The 27,065-nt window shown below is 39.2% G+C and overlaps 1 protein-coding gene and 1 long non-coding RNA gene across 2 annotated transcripts in view; both read right to left on the bottom strand.

The window, feature by feature from the left end:
• Positions 1–1,849, bottom strand: part of CHD2 (chromodomain helicase DNA binding protein 2) — a 56,511-nt gene extending 54,662 nt beyond the window's left edge. The window contains exon 1 of the mRNA XM_082488720.1: positions 1,632–1,849. Coding sequence (XP_082344846.1) covers positions 1,632–1,693 — 62 coding nt within the window. The 5' untranslated portion in view covers positions 1,694–1,849. The remainder of the gene's footprint in view (positions 1–1,631) is intronic.
• Positions 1,850–4,942: 3,093 nt separating this feature from the next.
• On the bottom strand, positions 4,943–19,061 carry LOC309676334. Its single transcript, XR_014269590.1, has 5 exons — positions 18,642–19,061; positions 15,887–15,958; positions 15,068–15,150; positions 10,829–10,889; positions 4,943–5,344 (listed from the first exon to the last, which is right to left on the bottom strand). It is a non-coding gene; the product is annotated as an uncharacterized lncRNA (long non-coding RNA).
• Positions 19,062–27,065: the final 8,004 nt, after the last annotated feature.

Raw genomic sequence — 27,065 nt, 5'->3', positions numbered from 1 at the left:
AACTACTGCTAGATGTCTCCAATTTCATCTCCTATTTAGCATATTTCTAACACAAAAAAACAACTTAATTCAATTTCCCGGAAAAAAAAAAAAAAAATATATTCTTGCTCTTGCTGATAACCTGCACTTAAAAATAAAAAACCATAAAGACTTAAATAAACTGAACCATGTGTTACCAAAAAAAAAAATCGACTTTTTTGGGCAATATTTTGTGTGCAGTATTGACAGTAATATAAAGATAGCACGGTTTAAAAGTATGATGTGTTTTTAAACTGCGCTATTATAAAAGCTCTGTATAGGTGCTATATGTAATGCTTCCACAGTCCCTGAGGCTAATTTAGTTAATAATCATTTAAAATTAAATGAACTTACCTATATCCATTTTAAGATTTAAAAATCTGACTGCAATTTTAATAAATCCAAAATACCATCCAAGTTTATGCTAGAAGGTTACAGTAATTTGGTAAAATACATATTCCCACAGTATTTCAAGCTTGTGTGTTTAAGGAAGGTTATATACTGGACACCAAGAATACTATTCAAACACCTGCAAACATCACATAGAGCACATGTGATACAACAGACAGTTCAAAATTCTTTTTTATTAATGTTGGTTAAAAATTACTGAAGACAACACCAGAGAAAAATAAACAGGCCACGATTCAATCAATATTAACAAAATGCAAAAAACTCAAGTGTATTTACAAACTAGAAAACAAAAATGCATATAGTTTAATTTCCAGTTTTTGAAAAAGCTGACTCTAAATACAAAATGAGCAATTCAGTAATTATACTTCTGCATTCCTAGCACACAAACATTTCCAGTATTTCAGACTTTTCCCACATAAAGGTTAAGTTTATAGAAATCTGTAAAGAATCTCATTACTCAACAAAAGTAAATAAAAACACTCTGAGCAAAAATATATGAAACAAACAAGCAAAGCATTCGGAGGCTCTTGTTACTAGTCCCAGTGTATATTTTACAACATGAAATGCTATCACCAGCAGGAGAAAGTCTGGTTAAATTGTATCAAAATGTTCTAAAATACCTAAACAGTATCAAAGTTCTACAAGCTCAAATAAAATTTGAAGTAAGGGGTATCGGACAAACAGGCACTTTCCAGTTTATATTTTAAAATGAGCTTTTTTTCATTCATATATCTTTTTCTTGTGTCTATTTACTATAATTTACTACTACACCAGGCTTCTGTATGGCCCTGTTAAAGTTTAGACTTCTGAGATTCTTCAAAGAAAAATTTGCCTTGTATGTAAAATGGTGCAATGCAGCAATGGCTAAACCGACAAGGTCATTTTTCACAGCACAAAAAACCTAAAAACTGAAATTCAAAAGATGGAAAAACATAATACAGAGAAAAGGGCTCCCCTGAATAAAGGTACAGTACCTTTTGACTATGACATGGGCCCTTAAGTCACAACACAACTTTCAGAAATTGCTACCAAAAAAAATTAGGGTGTGGCATGCTAACAATCTCAAGGTCATTCCTTAAAAAGGAAGCAAAATCAGTAAAATGTTTTGTATTAAGCACTGACAGTAACCCAAGGCTGTCAAAGTAAACAGGGTATTCACAGGTTTTACAAAAAAAAAAAAAAAGAAAGTTGATAGATCATACCTCGATGCATTGCTGTGGACTGAACCCTCCTCTCCTTGGCTTTTGTCCTTATTTCTCATCATCTTTTTATTCTTAAATATTAAGAGGGGGTCAGGGGTGTCTGTTTGCTTTGAAGTCCTGTGCCCAGGTATTTACTGTCAAAAGTTGAAAGAAAGGTAAGGTCCCAGTTCGTTTCACTGGCTTTCATTATCAGGAACAAAGTCCTGACGCTGCAATGATATTGTTATAACAATACACAACACTGATCAACACGGCAAAACGGAGATTTAAAACAAATAACCGTTTTTAGAAGAAAAATCCGAGAATAAACACAGTAGAGGAGCATCCTGCAAACTTTCCCAAAGTAACACTGGATGCAAATAATCTCTGTATCTTATTGCGTCATCCCAATACAGCTCAAATCGGTTGAAAATCAAAGTACTCAAAACGGCAGAAATCTAAAAATTATTAATAATAATTGCTCACCTACCTGATCCATGCACCGCCGCCAGGACCAAGTCGATATTAGTTTCGGGTAGTGGAAAAACATTAGATCCAAAATATTTAGAGTTATAACGATAAAATACGAATTTCAGAGAATGAAAAAAAAATATATATTCTAATCCCAAAAATATGCTGCCGATAAAGCAAAAGAAGCGATAATTAGTAGAAAAATGTCCGGGGGAAAAAAGCTCATTAGGAGAGCGCACAAAAATGGAGGTACGCCATGGCTTCTAAGCTGGAAAAACAACGACCTGGGCTCTCTCCACGGCTTCTTCTTTCCAGCAAGGCACGAAAAGGGAGCCCTCAAAAGCTGCTTTTCTGCCCGAAAAAGGTCCGCTCGGCCCCCGATCAGTGCCTAGGAGAGGCGAGGGGCTGTGGGGGCCCCCTGAGGCTGCCCGAAAGTTAGGGAAAGTTGCGTAAAGTGTTGGGGAAGGCACGGAGCTGAGCGCGCTCTCTCTAAGGCACAGCCGCCATCTAGAGCTCCTTCCCAGCTCTGAGCTCTGCCTTTGATTGACACTCTCTACATTTACCCCACAACTCAGGTGATGTACCATAGACCCACCCCTTCATTTCTACCAAAAAAAGAGATAGCCTCCACCTAAAGGGTGCCTGCTACCCCCCACAGCCCTGGCTCCTTCCAACTGCCCCAGCTGAAGGGGCACCTTAACCCCATGTGGCTCAGACACCCTTTTGAAACCAGAAAGAAATGGAATTTGTGCCTTTTGTTTTAAAGATTTGCTAAATATTTCAGTGCCTGGGCTAAAATTACTTCCTCCCTGGACAGGAAGTGGTGCTGTTACAAGCCATTTTGAAAGAATGGCAGTGGAGCTAAGAGCCATGCAGCCCAGCAGCAACCCACCTGGGGGCTCACCCCACCCGAGGGGTAGCTTTTTTTTCAATTCAGTGGCAGTATCCCCAAACAACAGCTCCACCATTTCGTCCCCCACCACTTGCACTTAAGGCTTGGGAGAAGAGGAGCCAGCGCTCCCAAGAAAGCCCTGTGATGCTGAGAGCCACCTCCGGCTCCACAGCGCCTCCCTAGTGGTTCTCCCCCACAACAAAAATCCAACCGCTACACCGTTTTCATGGGTTATGCAAAGGCACTACTGTGAAATAAGTCTTGACAACAATAAAAAGGTTATTTCTGATTCACGTTCTTAACCCATTAATGTTTGTTAACTGATTTTAACACGACAAATTAATTTTAAAGCCATATAATAGCCGAGCTGTAGAACTGGAACTCAAGCGACACCTCAAATACAACATCCTAGCATCGAGAGGATGTACCCCAGAGGAAACGGAGGACATCCAAGCATCCCCTAACCTCTTGCATTCGGACAACCAGTTGTCTTCCCACAACCAACAGACTCCTTAAAGTGTAAGGACATCTTGCATACTCGCAAGCATGGCAACAAGAGAGCAAAATCAGACACTGGGGGACTGCTGGGGGGGAAAGGGGTAACAGGCCAGTCTGGGCTTCTATGGGGACATCCATGGCACAGCATCCCAACATCAGCTTCTACCAGTAGAACCAAGACAGTCCCCATCAACTCCTCCACACACTTGCCATTCACATCCTCCAACAACCTATCATCTCTCCACATCAAGAGGTTTGAGTAGGTACGCTCTGTTGCCACAGTCCATTTTGAAGAATTTCACTTTACCAATTATTTACAGAAGACCCATTGCATCTAAACTACAAGAACAAAAAAAAAAAAAAAAACAAAAACAAAACCCAAAACAGCCCACCACACAGTATGCAAGATCATTCCAAGTAATTTTGATAACACTAAGGAAATCCACTTGTCTGAATGGGGATCCCTATAGGTTGGTCCCAGTATCCAACTCCACCATATAACACATGGCAAAACCAAACCTGAGCAAGTCTGCATCATCAAGAGAGCTCCATTAAACAGGCATGAACAATTCATCATGGTAAAAACGGATATTTACAAAGAACTCTGAGCAAGCCAAATGGTTAAATACACAATGGGGGTTTGGGTGAGGTTTTTTTGTTGTTGTTTGTTTTTAAAAGAAAACACCTAGGTTATCTCAGCACCAGGTTTGTAAACTTGGCCCTCCAGCATAAAACAAAGACAACTATGAATTTCAGGTGAAACATACAGAGCAAGGTGGCTACAGTTTAACGATTTGATCCACAAGAAACTTGAAAGGAAATTGGGGTTTTTTTGAACATTAGAACCACTTTAAAATTCATTTCTAAAGGTTAGCATGTCATCTATAGCAATATCAAAAGTAACTCCATTTTTTCCTCATCAAATACGTGGTACAGTATCACACAGATAAGTCTACATTAAATAGCAGTGAAGCAGATTGGACGGTTATATAGAACAATTTTAAGACAATAGACTGTTTAGGAAGTATGTTGTCCAGAAATCTCTTTAAAAGTTTCTGTACCCAGACACAACTGAAGAAGCATACCTAAAAACATTACACAAAACATTCAAGTACTCCTTTATTGTCATATTTGCCCAGCCTTCAATTGATATCAATTCCATTTTAAAGTAACTTCAGAGAATTCAGCAGAAACACCCCGACAGTAGGTCAGGTAGTGAAAAAACCCTACTATTAAGCACCTGAATGAACAAACCAGTGAATAAAAATTCATTGGAAGTCATGGCAAAGTGAAGATAATTTGCAAATGAAAACCACATTTTAAATCAAGTATAGCACAAAATTTTACCTTGCCTTCAGTGCTTTGCAAGGGAAGTATTTTTCACTTTAATAGCAACCAAAAATGTAACCCACTTCAATATCAACACGATAAAAAAAAATAATATTCAGCCAGAAAGGACAAACACAAAGCATGAAAGAAACCAAAACCTTTTATTAAGTCACTTTAAAAAACATTACATTTTCTCCAAAGGGGTAGCAACAGATCTCTTACCAAACGAATTTGCCTGTTATGCATACGCAACCCAAGAGTAGAATTTTGCCACCCAGTCCTCAAACAGATCCATCATTGGATAGTCACTGATACGGTCCCCTGATTAATTCAAGTGCAAAGTCCATTTTGATAGGATGATCACAACCCAGATCTTCTCTGGTTTAATAACACGAAAGTCCACGTTTTAACATCCTTCTCTTGGACAGACATATCACAGCACTCATGCATTAGTCCATTTCCTCAACCTCTCAATCAACAGTGGAACTGCCATCTTGGTGTCTCATTCGTAGACTCCTTTTGACACTCTTCATCTGATTGGATTCTTTATGGAAAATTAAAAGAAAAATGCTGTTGGAACACAGATCATATCTTTAAACCAAGACATTCAACTACTGTACCTTGAAGACAGTTTAAACATATAACTGATGCTTCATTCCTTATTACACATTCAGGAATATCTACTTTTATCATGAGCAAACAATGTCAAGTCATCAGTTCAAGAGTCAAAAATACAAACTTTAACAAAAACTATAAAGAACTAGGGGAGGAATGATTAGAAGTTCAAGAATCCTTTCAGGCTCCATAAATTCCATTTGAAATTTCTCCACAGTGTTAAAGCACTAGAGAAATCAATAGTGGGAAATTTGAGATTTTGCTCTGGCAACATCTTTATTGGACTGACCCATCTACTAAAGCTGTCTCTGCTTAGTGGAAAAACAAGTTTATAAGCCAAATTTTTAACTACTGTCCATGCTCCTTTCTTCAAAGACATAGATCCATCAAAACCTATGTGATAGCCATGAAAACCAGTTTCCTGTATACAGATGGCGACTAGAGACAAGACATTCCACCATCTTAACCTCGTCTTCCAGCTCATGAAAGACAAACAGTGCAACAGCAAACACTTATAAACAAACAGAATGACTGGTTTAGTTACTGGTGGGAAAGGACATGTCGGAAATAAGATGAAAATGGTAACAAGTTACATTGGTTGCCTTTAGCAAGGCCACCGTACTACTCCCAATCCATATTCCAGCTTTACTCTTCGTATAACAGCAACCAAGACCACAGGTGAGTGACAAACCAAACTGACCAAATGACTTCCACATGGATAAATACAAACCAAATGTCCCCATCTTTACATTTTCTTCCAAGAAAAATAAGCTCATGTACTTAAAAAACCCCACCACTACTCCTCCTAACATGCAAAAATCAAGTACAGGCGGTTATTAAGTGTTAAGAACATCATTTTTAAACCAATGCTAACTGCAGAAGAGTTTGAAATAAAAAAAAGGTTTTAAAAGGCCTTCATGATTTTGAGCATCTGAACTCCAACATCAATTTATTCTTCTGAATGTGTATAGCTTTAATATCATTTTAGTCTGAAACCCAACTTCACCACTACGTTGTTCCCCTGACAATCCTGGGCAGGTTCTTACAAAAAGTGATGAAGAAATTACCCATAGTACAGCAAAAATCAGTGGAGCCATCTAGTGGTCTCTGCCTCATCATTCCAGTTTCCCCAGTCTCATTTCAAAATATCCAGTTATAGCAAAGCAAAAACCAATGGAACCAGTGCAACAAGCCTCAGTCTGACTTTCACAACTGCCCATATGTCCTGTTTTATATTCCTCTACAGACTTCCTCCTTTAAAATACAATGGACAGGAATTACAGCACATAGAAGCGGAATACAGGATCTGGTAATTCACTTTGCTTTGCGTTGTGCAACATGCATAGTTGGAATAGTATCCAACCACAGGATCTTTACATTTTCGGAACCAGAAATTGAACATTCAAAGTTTGGAGAAATTCTTTTGTTTCAAGAATGCAACTCATCCTCAGTTAAGAAAGGAATTAAATATTTTGAAATATTTTTTCCCCACACTAAACTGAATAAAGTTTTTGGGGGTTGTTTTGGTTTTGGGGTGGTTTTTTTTTTTTTTAGTTCTTATTGCTATACTAGCCTGATTTCAAATCCATTTAGGAATTTGAAGATAAATTAAAACTTTGAGTAATTTTTAATGCTAATGCTTTGACTGAGGTACCAAAATATGAAAAATAAACCACCAGAAAGTCATCCATTGTTGTCACAATCAAATATTCAGAAGTACTAACATGAGCACAGTGCAAACACCATAAGACATTTAAAATAATTTTTATAGTTATTGTAAGAAGCTTAACATAAGGAAATTTAATCACTGGCATCAGCTTTCCCCACCTCTCAAAAATGTAATTTAGTTACATATTAGTCAACCTTGAAAAGCCCTTTTCAGTTCGGTTAGCCTTCTGCCTTAGACACTAATGAGACCTGCCAAAAGCAAATTTAAGGGCAAGTTTCCCTACCAGGTTCACTTGCATTTGGTTGTACCAAAAACTTTGCAAGTAACCTCACCACATTCATTTTCAACTCTTCTCTTGACCTTGTAAAATAACTAGCAGTAAATGGAACTGATGATATATTATAATTAAGAAAATGCTACAACAGCCCTTATTCTAGAAGTTACTCATACATCAAAAAGATGCCACAGTAATGGCCAAAATATTAATAGCAATCTGTACACTTTTTCATGTGAAATCTACATTTGCTTTAAAAGATTTCACAGCATTTGTTTACTTATGAATTAAGGCACATTTTACTAAGAAGTTTCAATAATATTGCAAAAACATACTCCTTCACTAAGACATACACAGTGATCTTACACTTAAGGCAGCCATTGAATAGCCCCCCTTTTTTTTTTTGCACGATGACATAAGTATTTCATTCCTTCTGCAACATCAGTTAGATATCATCCCATTTTTCAAGCTTTATCTACTATTTACTGTATTTGTTTCCAAACACAGTATTTTGGTCATCATAAATAAGGGACATGCATAGTCACATAATACTTTCAAAGTTCCCTTCAAATCACTGGTAACATATTGACACTGTATCAACAGACACAAACCATTCCCAACCACGCCTAAAAGTTATGGCAACAGTTTTGAAACATATGAGTTTACAAAAGTCTCTCTCCATTTTTTTTTTTGCAATTCCTCATTTGATGCTCTACCTATTACGAGACCACAGCAATAAAAGACATCTCTTATGGCCAAAACTGTGGCATCAGCAATTTCATGTCTATTGAAACCTTGTGTTTCTGAAGTATGAGACTGAAGGCCAATAACATGTAGAACACCCATGGATCACCACAAGTACACAAGGCACCAACACACAAAGTTTTCCAGAGTGAAATCTCTCACACAGAGGCTTGAACTTAAAAACCAAGGTGACATACTGTTAGTAAGGGGAATTCACTCCAGAGGGAGCTGAATGGACAGAAGGAGGTTCTGAGCAAACCAAACCTGAAGTTCTACACTTCAAAGTTCATCAACGCAAGATTTTTATTCTCAAAGACACATCTCTGGTAACTTTAACACTACAGGAAAAAGCAGACATGCCCTTTATTGACATCTAAAGTCCATAATGATGTTCCATCCAATCGTTAAAAGTAACTAAGTACTCTGGCCAGTCTGAAGTCCACTTTTACCACTATTAGATGTTCAGCAAGCACAGCAGTAAAAGCACAACTCATGTAGGATTAAGTATTTTTAGCTAAGAAAGGCTGTTTGCCAGGTTTCTCAGATTTAGAGATTAATTTCAGGTAAGATGTGCCTTGGTTCACAGATGCACTTTTTTGCGAATCTTATTTTTAAATAAATTTTATTGCATTAAGCAAAGTATCCCAACTTCAATAAAGATCCTGGTGTTTAAGTATTTTCACCCCTTCTATTAAAAAGAAAAGATACTTAAAAATCATTGCTTCAACTAAACATTACCTATGTTAACCAGAGAGAGTAATACTGGATCTTTCAAGATCTATAGATTTGGATGTTTTTACAAAGTCAATTACGAGTTCCACGTTAACCCTTTCCTTTAGGTAAGGATTATAAAACAGAAAAGGATGGAAGAATTACTTGTTGTGTAACTGAAAAGCCAAATTCCTGCCCAAGAAACCAGATCTGACAACAGCTAATTTATAATCCAATGAGAGAAAACAGAAAAAATTACACATAGAAATGGAGGAAACAGATGAAGATTAATATAAAAATGGACTATGAGTCACATGTTTAGAGATTATAGCAGGTGACTGGGGAAAAAGGCAGCAGTGGACAGCATAGGAAGAGTTTTGAGAAATAGCTGGAAGGAAGAACATTTACGTCTAACATAGAAAGAAATACACGGTTCTACACATACCTGCAGTGTGAAAAATAGCTTAAGACTTCTGAAAAACAGTAATAAAACATACAGAACACAGTAGTAGAAGAGATGAAACCCTAATCAAAGACCAAAACTGAGCACGTGTACGCACAAGAACCGAAATCCTCAAAGTTCATGAATTCTATTGTTTTGCTTCAGGACTGAAAACTCAGTGATAAAATTGGTTCAAAATGAAATGTACCTAAAAGCAGCACAAAGCCATAATATAGCCTAGTGAGGTTTGTACCTTACCCCCACATACTCCTTTTTCCTTTCCAAAGAGCTCTCGTCTCCACATTAGGTGATTAGATGAGAAGAAAGCACTGGACTTTGGAGTACAAACTGGGAGTAGCTGCTTTTCTAGCAGCTGAGGCAGCATCGATGGCAGTTTGTACAAGGTAAGCATGGTTGCTGAAGGTCTCAGCTAACATACATAGCCATTGGGCAGTTAAAAATCACTATTGTCTATCCACTGAAACAAGAGAACATTTGCTTCTTGGAAGAACATTTTCTCAAGCTGTCTGCAGCCTAAAGAAGGCATTATTCAATCAGGTAGCATGTCATACTGGAAGAACTGTCTCCAAGAAACTGTCTCTTTTAAAGTAAAGCATATATTCCAGAGTTCTACAGGAGTAGAGCTTCCCACTAAAAAAAAAAAAAGCTAATTCATGTATAAAAAAAGCAATGGATGCCCTAATTAAAAAATGTAGACTCAAGACGTCTGAATTTTAAGCAGACAGGAAGACAAAAGGACTTGGGTCTTTCCAGAGACAACTCCCAAGAAAGTCACAGAATGTGACAGAGACAGCAAAAGGTCAAGACTAAATTTCTCTCAGCAAAGGAAACTGGAGAAAAACCTACCCCCATATTCATCCAGTATAAGAACTGGCTTCTTATCAAGCCCACGAATTTTGCATTTTGACTATATGGGGGAATGGTTCCTAAATGAAGTCTATCAGCTAGCTGTTTAATAAATGAAACTGTATCAGCATTACACATCATTTTCTGCAAAACTGAAACTTCATGAATTAAAAACAGAAACAGAATAATCACAGAACAGGAGACAGTAACTATCTGCTCAAAGACCCTCACAGATCTGACAGAAGTATAAAAGGACAACACAAGATGCTTGTAAGACAAGTTCTTCCTGCTATGATACTTTCCACGCCATGTTATCCAAATTGTAATACTTACTAGACACAGACATTTCTGTACCAAACCTTTCTGAACAGGCAAATAGTTCTCAATGAAATATGGAGTTAAATCACAGAAGCAGAAGACCAAAGAACTACAATTGGATATGAAAGCTGTTCTCGACTGAGACAGGATGAGAGTAGATGAGAGTACTATCCAAGCATAGCTTCATTTCCCAAGAGCCCAGCAAGAATGCTCCTGTGGTCCTTCTAACTGAGCCTTCTAGAAACACACATGCGCACATAGACAGACTTTAAGGAACTTCAGGATGCATTCAGACAAAAACTTCAGCAAGATAAACACTATAGCCATGTGTGTGGTGTTTGTTTTTTTTTTTAAAGCTAAAAAATAAATGTTATTCAGAATAACTTACCAGTGCTTCAACCAAGAGCAGTTATTTTGCTTACAGTGAGTAAATCAATTCCTCAACACATCTGTAGGGAAAATGATAATTAAACACTCAAATTAAAAGAAAATAAAAAAATAAAAAATCTTAAGGTCTAGCAAACCAGAAGACTAGCCTAAGACTACTACAAAAGCCCTATCCCAAATGAAATAAAAAACACCCCAGATATTCCCAGCAGATCACAACATACAGTACAAAAGACATTTTTACAAAAAATTTGAAGTATCACCAGGCAACCTGTTATCAAAGAACCTGTGCAAACCACCCAAGAAATTCAAACCCAGTCCTATACACAAATCCCTTGAAAAATAAAGCAAAAAAAAAAGTGTTCTTGAAATTTTTGACAAAGATCAACTGGGCATCAAGTGGAAGTACGCTGAAACTAACTGATCTGCCCTTCACATAAGAATAATTAAAATACTCATTTCACAAAGAGCAGGTATCAGCTAGACACAGTGGAATTATTTAACACACTGATACAGAACAAGTTATCTACTCTGTATCTCAAATTTATCTGGATACGGACAAGGCCCATATTTGAAAACTCAACTTTAAAAGTACTTATTGGCAGTCCACACCAATAAATGCTTAATCAAAATCACCTTAAGCAGAGGTAGTAAGATTAAGATAAGACCTTAAACTCTAAACCAGCTCATGAATCCCCCTTTTTTTTCACTTTAAGTTTCAACTGCATGAAACCACCCACTATCACCAGGTATACAAGTTATCCACCTAACACATACAAGCAAAGTGCTTCTCATGATCTCTGAGAATCCACTTACATTGGAATATAGCCTGAAATATGTAAAAATTAATGAATCTATTCAGTGATATACTGTGCATAATTTTCTACAATCTTCTCAGTTCTCTTCAAATCGATAGCTACTCAGATGTGTAGAAAGAAAGAAAGCTGCCATGAAAAGATCTGTAATTTCTTTGTTGATGTAATTTACTTGAAAATATGGAAAAAGATCCCTTCAGAAAGAGGAAATGATAAAAAATTATAGTAAACTGGCAAAACATGTAGAACATCCAAATGAACATGAAACGTAGAGGTGGAAAACATGCACTTAAGATGTGATCCAACAGCTGCTATTAAATGGAAGCACAAGACTGAAGTACTTCTAAAATGGTGGATGAGCACTTCGTAGAAGAAACACAACATGGTTGCTGGACTTTGATTGTCCAAGAGGCATCTATCAGTCATACAAAGCACAAGCCATGAACGAGGCGAAGAGATTTACTTGTGCCCTTTAAATCTTCTTCAGTACATTATGTACCATTTCACTCAAAAAAAAAAAAAAAAGCCACTTAGAAACTACAATTTAGTATATAAAGACTAGGTAAAGTTAACGTTTGTAAGATTTTCAACTTACAGCTCTCAGCCATTTTTAATCATTTACAGCACAGCTAAACATAAATCCTCTGCATTCAAGCTGGTTCCTGTTTTCTTTAAGTCTATAGTTAGCATCCAGTTATGGTAATTTCACAGAAAGTTTAATGAGTATACTTAATATGGCTTTATATTACCATAGAGGATCAGCTTCCTCTACTGAAAAAGTTACAAAGACTCAACCAGAGTGCGGTCTTTCTTACCTCAGCAAAATTTTGCGAAAGGAATCTAGTATTTGTCAGAGTGGTATCACTTAATAGTAGTAGTAAGACTTTCTCTACTCTGAAGTGAACGGATGAACCTAACAATGGGTTTTGTAAAAACAGCACCAAGATGTTAATAAGGTTTCATTCATATGATCACACAAGTGATCGTTTTTTCACCTCTATAAAATATACCACTGTATTTTGAGTTTTCAATTTTTAATATCCAAAACACATTCACTCCTGAAATACAGAATGCATCACAAAAGCTGAACGCTTATGCCAAGAGCCACAAATTATAAAGCTAGTAAATACAAGTTTCAGCTGAAAAAAAATACCCTTTCAGATTAATACCTGTATTTCCTATTTAGCATTCAATTTATTTAATAAATGTCAAACTACAAATCTTTTAATCAGACTACTCAGTAAACATTGTAGCCTGTGTGATTAAAAAAAATCCATCCCCAATTTAAAAACAAACATGGACTTTTTTTTAATTAGTCTTATAGTTGTGGCTTATATTTATTTTTAAATTGTAGAATGAGATCTCTTAAGTACAGTACGGCCTACAACACAGAAAATAATACCTTGCATCATAGGTCCATGGCTCCTTCACTAAAAGACTGGCACTGCTAGCTCTAAGAATCGGGAAAGAGTATCTCCTTTTAGAGCATGAGGTGAGGCCAGATGCTTTAAAGCTATTTACCTGACATCAGATTCTTTCTCGGGATAAATTAATGAGGTAGTTCGGCAAAGATGATGTATATCAACACACCAATGTTTTTCCATATAAGCTGTCAATGCTACAAATTAATTCTATGACAATACTTAATATGGCTTTATATCATCATGGAGGAACAGCTTCCTCTGCCAAAAAAAGTTAAGACTCAACCAGAGAGCATTCTTCCGACCTCGTCAATCCTCATTAGTATGCTCTAGGGTGATCGTGAACTAAAAACTTTCCTCAAGTCCCCAGTAGTACACATCTGAGGTCTACCTAAGCCAAAGATCAAGCTGCCATTTACTAGATGAAAACACGTTGTTCTTACAAGAAAAGGCAGCTCCAGAGAGCTCACAAAAGTAACAAGGGACATTTAAAACTGTTTTTATTGTAATATCTATTCAGCACTAACAGCATCATGATACAGGAAATATCTAAGACCACTGAGATCACAGTGCTCAATTTCATACTGTAAAACACTCACATCAGTCAAGATGACTCTGCTCAAGCACTTTTTTTTTAAGAGCAGGTCAATTAAAAGTTGTAGCTTTAGACATTTAAGGATATAACATTAGGAATACAAGTCTTGAGTTTGACAAGTTCAGTCCCATCATTACGATCAGACTTTCACATGAATCAGGCTAGTCGTGCCTTTACCATAATATACTGTGCAACACCCAGTGATTTTGACCCTCTAAATTGAAAATTCACAAGGGATTTCAAACATGTTCTGCTGTTCTTCTCAAGGTACCAGATCACTTTTAACACAAACTTCTAATTTGCAAACTGCACATCAGACAGTTACACAATGAAGTTCTAGAATATACCTAACCACCTTGTTTGTTAGCTGTGGTTTGTTGCAGGACTTCCATGGTGTACGGTACATGTTTATTATCTATAAATATTATTTGAATTGTATTGTATATTAGCAGTGACTCACTGCAGATACAGGTTTGTTACAATCTAAAGAGACATTTTTAGAAAGCTTATGCAAAATCGGTACATGACTTCTCTTGTATGAACAGGCTGAAGCCTTCATCCAAGACAAAGAACAGCTGCACTCAGGTAGGGGTTTGTAATATCTGTATTATTGTAGTATCAGTTATCGTGATTTTAAAAGCAAATTATCAAGAATATTTTTGAGAATCTTGATACACGTCTTCATGAAGATGCCTTACACTTTGAGGCCTTGAATATGTACTGATGTACATTAGCATGGTAAGCTGTGAAAAGGAACCAGTTAAGACAGGCAAACAAGATTCCCAACTTTTAATTACACAGTGGTGAAAGCATGATTCAAATGTAACATGTTACTGTCTCCAAATGCAGAACTTTAAAGTTTAAAAAAAAAAAATTAGAAAGCTGATTTGTTTATACCGCAAGAAGGACAGCAAGATACTTCATAACGACTGGGTGCAGGTTTAGGCTTTTACAGCAAAATTTACACTGAAAAGAGAATGTCTAGGTTTACTGTATAAAAACAATTTCTTGGAAAAGCTTATCAATGTCACTTGCTAATGAACCGATACCTTCAACTGGAGGAAAAGCATTTCTTAATTTTGATTAGACTGAATGTCCTTGACAGAAACGGAAATCCTCAGAAGCATATCTTTAATTTACAATGTGCTGACATGGTGATTTCAGATTTTTTAAAAAAGTCTTATTCATGAGTGACCATAAAAATTTTAGAAGATGTGTAAGGAGACATTAACATTACTGTACTTAGTACATACTACCAGTTTTCAAATGCACTAAAACTTGAAAGGAAATTCAATAAGGTTAATACATTGTAGCTTAAATAGTCAATGTTTATTTTGCTGAAAAAGAAAGTTACTTCCAGGATAATTAAAAAAAAATAACAACAACAAAACTAACACAGTATAACATACCTGGTATGCACAGTACAGAAATTCGCTCAAGGTCTTTTACCCAACCAGCCATCTGAACCTTTGGAACAATATCCAGTAATAGCCTTTAAAGAAAAAAAAAAAAAAAAAAAAAAAAAAAAACACAAAACCAGGTTTGTCTGAAAACAAAGGTACATACAGATTTCACCTACAGTTCTAATGTTCTCGACTGATATAAACTTTTTCAAAACACGTAAGATGTCTTGAGATTAATAAAAATTTTACCTACAGTACAAAAACGTAATATTCTATCTTTGCCAGCCATTAGCGTTCGGGTCTCCAAAAAATGCGAAACAGGCCCCAGAAGTCTCCTTCTGTATGAATACCTGAAGTCTAGGATTATTACTGTCATATACGAATTCTACCACATGCCCAAGCGTTAATGCTACAAATTCATTAAGTACAAACCCCATTTTTTAAAGTTAAATGCACGTTTTCCCTGGTGAAATGGGACGTACGGAACTTCTGGGTTTATATGAAAATACTGTCATTTCCTACCAAATACAATGCATGTGTATACATACATAAAAAAAATAACCCACTTACTAAATAGCCTTAGTAAACTAAAATTTATACAGAAGTAGCAGCACAAACATCATATTATTTTAAGACAGTCTACCCATATCTGCAAGAAAAGGCTTTTAAGAAGTCTAGATAATTTACAAAACGTGTCTCCCCCAATTTAAAAATGAGATTTTTCTTTTTTGCCGTCTGCACAGTAGCAAAAAGGCAAATACCAAGATTAAAAAAAATAAATAACAGGGAGATGAACACACTACCACAAGTTATAACCACTCTTACCTAAGAAAATAAGGTATGAACGATTCTTCTGGAAGCCAGTCAGGAAATAAGGTATTGTTCATGGAATTCTACCTAAAAAAAAAAAAAAGCATGGACATTTTCAGCATTTTGCTTTAGAAAAGCAGAACAAGTCAGATGCTTGAAATTTATTGATCTTTAGGCAATTATTACATTAGGAAAAACTTATAGCAGCAACTGTATCTTTAGAACTCAACTCTAAAAATAAAAGTACGGGTGGCTGTACATACTTGGCTGAAGAAAAACATTGGAGATGAAGAGTGACTGACATACAACATGCATGGTCTATATTTTTGCATGAATAACTGCAATCTGCTCTTCTGTCTCCCATTACTTTAATTTTGAATGATTTAAAGATCAAGTGTCTAGCCAATTTAAGATTACTTTTTTCTTGAGTAATTTAACACACAATACCTCTCAGACCTTCTACTTTTTTTTTTCCCCCATATTTAAGTCTTTAGAAGTAGGCTACGCAAAATTAAATATAAACTCTAGTGATAGCAAAGTAATTTTAAAATGGCTCCTGTCATCAGCTTCTCTAAATTTTAAGTCATAAGTTACTTATCTCCTCAAAAAAGCTATCTTTTTTGCCCTTCAGCTTCTTTAACCTTTAATCGGATCCCAAACTATGCTCTTTAACACAAGGAACACGATATTTGCACTACCTTTAACCAACTTTTGTCGCCTTTTGTGAAAAGGCTTAACATTTTATTTTGCGGCAGCTGAATTTATTACCACTATTTCATACTCTAGAAGTTTGGAATCATTCTGTAAACATGTGGGTAAATTAAATTAACATGTTAATGTCACATTAAAAGATATCTAGATATAAATTAAAATTCTTATATCTTATATATAAAAAACACAGAACCATTAAATGAAATACATTAAGAATTAAGAGCAATTTACTTTCAGAGACATTTAGCCGCTATTTTATTTTCAGTAGCTGAAAGGAACAAGTCAAAGCTATTTAAAAAATTATCCCCTAATATATATAAAAAAATAATACAGTAGACACCCACCTAAAGCTAGAACTTTCTTTTCAGCAAAGTGTGTATGTCAGAACCTGTTCTACACTGTAGAACTGTTGCTGGGGTTATAAAACCACCATAATCCAAATCTAAAATAAAGATACCGAACACTTTGCGTAAAGGTGATAGAAGTCCAATGGCTGCTGAAACTTGTATTTGTATTTCCAAAAAAAAGCCAACTTTCATTGTCATAATGACGGATTTGTGTTTGCAGAGGAAGCACCAGAAAATGTAGATTTACCTCCAATTGCAATATTTAAAACCTGCACGGAGTTTTATAATCCTGTACAAGTGTATACCAGATAAATCCAACAAATATGGCTATACACAATCTCCAATTAAAACCAAAGTTCCTTATATTTACGTCTTGCTCTACTACAGTGACTTTTTATGCATTTGGAATTACAATTTTACCCTTAAATTGGTAATTGCTGTATGTGAGCCAACATAAAACAAACATCAAGCATTCCATTTAAACTTGCATTTTTAGAAAGTCTTGCAAAAGGTGTTGTACAACTTCTAAATTATTAACCATCGAAACAATGCTAAAAACGCTACGTAAACAGAAATGACTGCAAGCTCCCCGAAAAATGCATAAACTGAATACTAAAAGTAAAACTGACACCTAATAAATGCTTTTTCAAAGCTTTTAATGTCACACACAAACCCATTCGTTTCCTTATCATATAATTCATACTTAAGTAACTACCTTTTCTTCTCGTAGCGTCGTCTAAATCACAACTGTAGTATTTTGCCAACTTTAAACCGTAGACTTGGCGTGACTGAGCTTTGTTTTTTCCAAGCTTGTAAGTTTTTGTATTGCCGTATTAATCGCAAAATCATATTGCACGTAATTCTTAAGAGTTTTCTTTAAAGTTCTGCACCTGAACTGCTGTTTTGTAAGTGAAGTAAATTTCTATCTATTGTTTCAGTAAAGTACTAAGCTGTCTCATCCGCAGCCTGTTTTTTCTTACTGGTTTAGAAAGAGTTAAAAGCCAACACCCCACAAAAAAAACACCAAGTTTTATTTTTAAGAGAAAAGGACATGGCGTCTTTGTTCTTCCAAACTACGAAAACATATCCCCATCTGAGCAGCAATGGACAACAAATACTCTTTAAACACATACGGGCTTGGGGCTAAACATTTAACTGATGATGTAGTTCATCAGCCTTCATCTCTCTCCCCCCCCCCCCCTTTACTGCTGCATTGGAGTTACAAGCTGGTTTGCAGATGCCCCCCTTCCATGCTGCACTGGAGGGGAACAGGTCTGCAGCCCCCCCTCTCCTCGCTCCTGTATTGGGGAACCCCTCTGCAGCTGCCCCGATCCTCCCTGCTGCATTGGGGGACGGGGTGCGCGGAGCCCCCTCGGTGCTGCAGGAGCCGGGGGGGTTGGTGATGGCGGGGGGGGGGGGGGGGGGGGGGAAGCGCTCTGCAGCCCGGCAGCCGAGTGTCAGCGGGGCGGTCGCCGGTCTGGGCTCCCTCTGCGGCACCCCTTCTCCCGCCGCTCCCTCCCCAAACTGCGCGGCTCCCCCCTTCACCCAAAAGGGGTCACGGAGACGAACGGGGGCCCCCAGGGCTCCCCTCAGGGAGAGGTGGGGGGGGCAGGGAGAGGCAGGCGCCCCCTCCCCCTCCCGGCTCCAAGGACATTTTGTTTTTCCTCCCAAGGACAAAGGACAATGAGAAGCGAGGAGACTCAGGCACTTACCCGGCGAAGAGCAGCCCGCTGGCAGGCAACGGGGGCCTTGAGAACGGGGCGCTGCTCCCCTCCTCACCCTGCCCGCGGTGAAGGACAGCCCCGCGCCCGCCCGGCGAGGGACAGGCGCGAGCAGAGCTCCGGAGCCGGGCGCCATTGCCCTCCGCCCGTCGGCAGCCCCGCGCAGCAGCCCGGCTCGTCGCCCTCCGTCGCCCCACAGCCCCCCCAGAGTGCCGGGCCCGACTTAGCCCCCGAGACCGGCACCTGGGGCCGCTCGCCGGGCCCCCCCGCTCCGAGCGGCGGGGAAAGCGCCCGGGAGCCCGGCTGCAGCTGCGGCTGCTTCCCCGGCCATCTTGTGCCGTGTGTGTGAGAGAGTCTCTCCCGTCTCCTCTCAACTCCTTCCTCCCCTCCCCCCCGCACAACATGGCCGCCCGCTCACTACTCACTGCGGCGAGGAAGGGGCGGGCCCGCGCCCCTGCCCCCCCCACCTTTCCCCAGCCTCCGCACCGCCCCGCCCTCGGCTGCGCGCGCGCCGCGCGCCGCTCCCCATTGGCCGCGCCACGCCCTCCCCGCCAGGCCCGAGGGCGCGCACCGCTTCCATTGGCCGCGCCGCGCCCTCCTTCGACCTCCCCACCCCGGGCCCGCGCGCACCCCGTCCGCGGTCTCCCATTGGCCGTCCTCACCGCCACTCCCCCGGCTCAGCGCCCGCCGCCGAGTTCCCATTGGCTCCTGCCCGCCTCCTCACGCCTCCGCCCCGCCCCGCCCGCCGCGGGCTCGCGCCCCGTCCGCACAAGCCTCGCCTCAGGGGGAGGAGGGCTGCGGGAAGTGGGGAGCTCGCTCGGAGCGGCCGCCCCGCCGGCGGTCCTGGGCTCTGCTGCCACCCTCTCCCCGGCCCCACCTGGCCGGGGCGTCCCCAGCTCCACCCCGCCTCGTCTCAGCCGTGACCCCGCTTGGTCTGAGCACCGCCTTCCCTTCTAGCCCACGCTTCAGTAAATCTCTTCATACCTCAAGCTGCCCAAGGCGCCCCTCACCAGCCTGCACCCATCTACACTGGGGCTCACCCCCCTAACTTGGCCTGTAAGCACCCCTCACGTAACGGCCCAGTTTGCTATCACACCCTATGCTGCCATTTCCACAGAAAGCACCTCAGTTCTCGAGGCCAGGCTGGATGGGGCTTTGAGCAAACTGGTCTGGTGGTAGATGTCCCTGCCCAGGGCAGGAGGGTTGGAACGAGATAATCTTCAAGGTCCCTTCCAATCTAAACCATTCTATGATTCATTAGCCCTTTAGTAGGGCCTGACGTGATAGGACAAGGGGTAATGGTTTTAAACTAAAAGAGGGAAGATTTAGGTTGCTCAGGGCAGTGGTCGCTGCCCCATCCCTGGAAACATCCAAGGTCGGGTTGGACAGGGCTCTGAGCAACCTGATCTAGTTGAAGATGTCCAGGCCCACGGCAGAGGGGTTGGACTAGATGGCCTTTAAACGTCCCTTCCAACCCAAACTATTCTATGCTTCTCTATGTGGCAGCCTGGCCTGGGCCCTGGCACAAACCAGGCCTGGGTACCAGCTCCATCTCACCACAGAAAGCGGGGCCACAAAACCCTTTGCTCTCTTGACACAAGTACAGCCAACTGCCCTGGGCCTCCTCTGCCTTGCACACCCCCAACCCGCTCCTGAGCCCCACCGGTGGGAAGAGCCAGAGCAACCACATCACCTGCCTGTCTGCAGCAGCAATCCCAGTCCTCATTAGTATCTCTCAAAAACACCACAGACACCCACAAAAAACTAGGTATCGTGCTTTTTTTAGCCAACACCATAGAAACTGTCTCGTATGCCAACCTCACCAGGACACTGTCTCCTATTTTGACTACTGCCATGGAAACCACTTTCAGATATCAGCACAATAGAGGGGCATCCCCCACGTTCTTGCTCACTGCCCCAGCCAGTGGGTTTTGATGTTCCTCTGCAAGAGACACACCCAGCAAACCCGACAGAACCACATAATTAATATTTACATACTTCAGCAGTCACTTTGAATTACATGCATGCCTTTCTCCTCCTTTTATTTGCACAGCTTACTCCATTAAAAGCAGGGAGAAAGGTGTCCTATTCTTCCTTTTTTATACTAATAATGTGGGTAGTTATGGCAGCAATAAAACTAACAATGCTTAAAATGATTATGGAAGGCCCCAGGAGCTAGTCTGGCACTTGAAATCATGCAGTTGGACGTTAGCAGCGATCTCCTGAGCTGGGTCCTGGAGAACGCAGACGTAGCTGGTCAGCTGAAAAGAATCACTCACTAATGTCCCTGAGGAGAAATGATTTTGAGTTGAGAGATGTATTTCTTTAAAAATACAGTGAAAAGATGACCTCCCTGTATAGGATAGCAGGGGAGGAACGCACAGATCTACTGGCTTGTAGACAGTGGTGATAAGGTGGGAAAGAAAGAAGAGACGCTGGTGGCCTGCATAAAGGTATCACAGCCTGGGACCTTCCAGCCATGGAATCAATGGTGGAACAAAACAGCAGATACTGCTTCTCACTGGTAACAGGAAAAAGGCCTTTTTTTTTTTTTATCCACCACAAGAAAAAGAATTGAAGTTCTGTTCTATGGAGTCTATGGAGAGCAGGAAGCCTGTTCTGCAACTTCATTGCCTTTCAGGTTCTTGCAAAGGCTAATCCTCGCTCTCACTGGATCTTCTCCCGCATAAGTGTATGTAAAGGTGTTTGCATGCACAGAACCCAGACACTGTCCTCCTTGGAAAACTACCAGCAGTGAAGAAAGGGGAAAGGCAGCCGAGGATAAGGCAGGAACTAGATAAAAGTAGGGCGCAGCAAAAGCACTTCTACTCATGCCGGCATCTTCCGCCTACACTGCAAGGTATGACTTCACAGCAAGGACCACGATGAGAAGTTCAGTGTACCATTTCCAGCCTTTCTATTGTTTCTTCCCAGAATACAAGTACATTTCTAGAAAAATATATAAAGTGTGATCACGTGCGATAACCACATGAAAGGGAGAAAAGGGATCAAGCATTCAAAAGATATTTGCATCTTGTAAGAGTAGCGTGATTCCAGCCAGAAGAGTTTAAGATTGTAACTGAACAAGACCTAACCTGTATGCTCAAACTGTTATCTGATTTTCTCTAACTATACTAGACTGTCTAATATAATAGATTATTCCTCTTTTAAAAAAATACTCATGCACATTAAGAGACAGAAATGTTTTTGGAAATCACTTTCTGTAGTGCTATTAACATGTAAAAAAAATAAAAATACTGGAAGTCTAATATCTTCATTAAATATATTCAGTATGGCTCTTTCGCTTCCTGGCCACCAAGGCAGCTCCAAAAAAGCTGACACAAGTATCCATTACCTCTTCTGTTTCTTGGCTTCAAGTGAGCTCCGTGTACATGAACATAAGTAGTCACTCCCTCCAGAGCCGCAGCACTTGTCAGACAACTTTGCTGTTCGCGTACCAGTAACAGTCTGTTTGCATTCTTCTTTCCTAATTAAATGGTAGAACAGTGCTAGTCTCCTTTTTCACTTTTTTTATTTATCTCCCATGGTCAGCTCTGTATAAAGCCAAAATTCTCATTTTTACTGCCTCTGTGGTTACCCCCGTTTTCTCCTTCTCAATTCAGCATTTCTACACAACTGCAAATTCCTCCATACTGTTTATTTCTTCTGTTTTAAAGAACACTTTTTCTTGCTTTGTGTATCATTAGACCAAATACTTCATCCATGTTTTATGAACCGCATGTCTGATAATAATGAGACAACTTAATGTTTCCATTACTAATTTGGGAACTATTTTCTGAGACTGCATCTGCAGTTAGCATTCCAGATAGAGGCACACGACCTCACTTTCTGGTACTTACCCAAACTATTTTCTTCTACAACCTTTTTTTCCTTCCCCCCAGCTCCCATACGGATTGTTATTATCCCTTAGGGACAACAACATGCAAAAGCACGCTGTCATTTCACAGGGCAGTGTCCCTTCCCTGCCTGCCCCAACATGCCCTCTGTACCAGAGGATACCAAAAGTTTAGTGAAGCAGCTTGTTCTTTGCGATACATGAGATGCAAATGTAGCATACAGCTCTTTGGAGACACAAATATAACGGAAAGGCCAAAGATCTGACAGCAGTATTTGACAAAATGGTTAAGTACTGTATCTGCTTTTTGAAGTGAAAAACGGGAGTCTAAACATGATTGAGACGTGCAATGTCACCAAACTTTTCTTCCACCAAAACTCTATCACTTTTCAGGAGAAATCAATAACAATTTTCTGGGCCCTAAGCCAAACATAATAGTTTGGATTATTTCGATAGAGAATATGCAAACAGGATATCAAATGCCCTTTCAACACAGCAAGCTGTTTTGTGGTAGGCATTTAACTTCCTCTAAACTGGGTGTTCACAGAAATTGTCGCTTTGTCCTGAATAAAGTATAGTCCTCTTTTCTATTTTTGTATGTAGCCTGTAACATGTTACTAAAACAATCTTTTTTTTTTTCTTTTTTTTCCCTTCTGTAACTGAGTACAGAGGTGGCTTTTTTCTTCCCTTCCCCAGAGTAACAGCAACAGACAGAAATGCAAATAAAGACAAAGTTCTTCTAAGCACGGAACCAACTTCCCTGTGTGACTGGTGAAGAAGATTATGGTATATTGATCCTAGCTAAAGCTTTTTGCTACCGTCACAAGACAAGCAGTAACAACAGCAGCAGCAAGGATGAAAACCAGTTCTAGCAATCAGCTCGTGCTATTTGTTCTGCTCCGGGTCTGGAACTGGAATTCAAATCCAGACTTTTGTTCCAGTCCGTAATGAGTAATTGCAAACACATCCACACACATAGAGAGAACTTTTACACACACCTTTTTTGTTTCCAGGATTTACCATTGAAAACTAAGATTATGTTAATATGGTGGGTTTGCTAGCACTTTTATGGTGCTCATGTTTAGAATGATGAACCTTGTGAGCAGCAAGAGAAAGATTTATTACCAAGAATAATTAGAAACAAATTCTTATCAGTGTCATAAACATATGGTAAAGAAAAAAATCTTTCCATCTGCTAAGCCAAACTCCAGTGCTTTTTTGGTTCAGTCAAAATGAAGCAATTTTAACCAAGATTTGGCTCTTTTTGTTCCTGTTTTGAAAGAAAAATAAGTTATCGACAAAAAGTATAAAGACATAATGGAAGTGAGAAATGGAACCAATATCTTTCGTGCGATTTAACTGTCTTTCCTAAGCGAAGTTTTAACTTGGCCACAATGCATCAAAGAATCAGTATTGTTTCTGTACACATGGTCTTGTGGCCTGAGCACAAATTTTAGATCTAACAGCTCCTGAAAAACCGACCCACCTCGCTATTTCAGTTTTGCATGAGTTCCTGTATACTATAAGGCAAATAAAAGACCAGTAACTGTTGTCTACTGAGAGGATTAATTATTGTGCTTTATATAAGCTTGACTAAGGAATATACATATATTTTTCTTGAGAAATCAACTCCACTTTTCTTAAGGAGGTTTAAAACTTGAAGTTCTCTGTTATTACAGATCATCTTCAAATTATCCCTTCTTGCCTTTTTAACTGTAAGAAACAGTAACCATCTCAGTCAAGGTACTTATGCTGTATATGGTCAACATTTAACATACAGTGATTGCCTCAAATGGCAGTCTTTAGAGGTATAAGAAAAGTGGGAATGGTACAGTAGCCCTTATTTTGATGAAATCTTATGACAGTTTAAAACTCTAGACTGTTTTGAACTTAAAGAATTTGGGTGATTGTTTAATAATATGTTTAATTGCTTCTTAAAGTAAACCACTGGAGCTTGGAACAACAAATCTGTTTCCTTACCCCTTTCTTTAACCCCTGCTACTTGTATGAAATTATCTGTTTTTTAAGGTCGGTTTTTAGGTAACAAACTATTGTGCTTGGCTTGACAAACTTTTCTAAGAGGACTGGGACACAGTAGAAAAAATACTGATTGGACATTTTGCCTGTACCTACTTAGACTCTAGGATTTCTGTAGGTGCTAACAATGTATTACATGTCTCCTTATGTGAAAAAGAATGATGCAACTTTGCTTATTACTGAGATCACCTTTGAAAGCAAATAAGAAAGTCATGTGTCTCTTCCCAGGAACTTTAATACCTATAGGTATAGCAGGCAAAGGCAGGTTCTGTGACTTGACTTACACTCTTTGTACTGATGAAGTTTGCTGCTCAGAAACTTGCAGGACTGGAAATATGTGAGGATTAGACATGTTGGTAGTGTTTTAAATCTGTTTAAAAGGTAGAAGCTGTAAACAGTGTTCTTTCTCTTACCATTCTGGCTGTGAAGATGGTCTGCGGAGTCACAGGAGCATTCTGCTGAGCTGGGAGATGGTCATCGTTTTATCAGGAGTCCTTAAAAAAAGCATTGGCAAGATGAAGAGAGCCATACCCAATCTTATGTTTCAAAATAAAGATATTGTTCTCTTATTTTCCAATATATCACACAATTGGTATGTAAAGAGTCAGAAGAGAACACTTTATAACTTTTAAGCAAAATCTTAGGAATATTTGGATTTTAAATGTAGCTTGGAAAAAATAAATTTTTAGAAGATCTAGAGAATTAAATTACTAATAATTTGTTTGTTTTTTTTTTTTTTTTAACTCAGCTAATTTGAAATTCTAGCCTGATTACTTCCTTGTGCAGATATAAAGTTCATTTTCCAAAGACATTTATCTATATGTCCTTGAAATTTATTTGCTGCAAATATGAGCCAGTAAAGCTTGATTGCTTAAGTATTTGAGGAATATAATCAGAAAAAGGAAAACAGACTTAGCACAAATATGTGTTTACACATCAAAATCAAGGACAATACCCCCCTCTCCCCAACTATAAGCTCTAATTTTTATTTTCTACTAACTCTCCATTTGAGTTCTAGTGGAAATTTTGGAAAGTTTAGATGACAGGCATAACAATGAATATACTTTCTTGGTCAATCCTCTTGGAGGTTTGGAGGCACAGGGGCTTCATACTAGCCTTGCAAACATGATGAATTTCACTCAAATCAAACAAGATGAATTACAGCTACTCTGGAATGAAAAGAAAAACAACCCAGGCCTTCAAAAATGCAAGTATAGAACTGGTATTTTTATTTCAAGCAAGTTTCGAGTCTGTTTCCATAACAATCTTCATTCTTGCCTCTTGCATGCAGGTAGCACCATAGGGCATTTTATTGATTGCTATGTAATAGTTGACAAAATGATGCATTATTCAGCAAATTGCCACATGCAGTGAAAAGAAACCGTGCCTTTTTTTCTGAAATCTTAAAAGCATATACTTCTTTATTTTATAGATGGTCTGATGAAGCACTGAATCACCCTGTTGTAATCTACCATATACATAAAAGAGAAGACCCCTTATATTTGTAGCTCAAAACAAACTTCTTCATATTTGTCATCGCTTGTTAGATGTGGAGTCCAATCAATTTTTGATGTAGTGATACTATATCAGGGACACACTGGGATTAGAATGTCACCTGAACAGAAATAGCTTTTGTGTCAGACTGATGTTTCCCATGAGCTTTCATATTTTCTTCCTGCAGTCAATTTGCTATAAACTGGCTCCTGCCAGAGCTTTATCCAGCTAGGAGCGCTCACCAGCTTAGGGACTAGAGCAGTTTGGTGCATGTCAGGCATGTCCTCCATCTAAACTCCAGAATTAGCACCTTTAACCGTTGCAGGCAACAGATTTGCATGCTGAAACAAATACTCTTTCTCTCTGACCAAGCCATTAACAGTGATAATCTTGTCTCAGCTTGATATCATTCAGCAGTGTGTTTGGTTTTATATTTAGTCAAAGATTAGTATTAGAAGGTGAGCTGGTGAGAAAACGTCAGCAGCCCAGGAAAACACTGTTGGTACAGTCCTGTCGCAAAACGAGGTCAATGGCGTTTTGTACAATTAAAGCAGCGAAGGGAACACAAGACATCTTGGGTGAGACACCCACAGCACTTGATCACTGTCTGAAAAACCTGACTGCAACTTTCATTGCCATTTCACCCAGTGAAAGACCCGAACAAGATTTTACATACCCAACAAGATGACTTATTTGCTTCAAGATTTAATAGTGGATTTAACAAGAATTTAATACCTCTCTCTACAAATATGTCTTGTTCTAAGGTCTAGAAACATTTAGATTAATAACAAAAGCTGGGATTTTGATCTCCTCTTGTTACTCCAAACATACAAGTCTTAAATTATGTGACTGTGCCTTTAATTCAGCGCTGAGTAATTACATTTAGGTCAGTGGAATCACTCCAGGTTTTTCTTGGTGTGTCTAAACGGAATGTTGTCCTAAGGATTTGGAAGCACATGAAGTGAATTTACGAACGAACATGTATGTCAGTACTTGGAAAATGTAACTGCCATGAACTAACCCTGTCC

This window comes from Vanellus vanellus (genome assembly GCF_965231255.1).
Source record: "Vanellus vanellus genome assembly, chromosome: 11".
In the NCBI taxonomy this organism is placed as follows: Eukaryota; Metazoa; Chordata; class Aves; order Charadriiformes; family Charadriidae; genus Vanellus; species Vanellus vanellus.
This window is presented reverse-complemented; position numbering and strand designations above follow the sequence as displayed.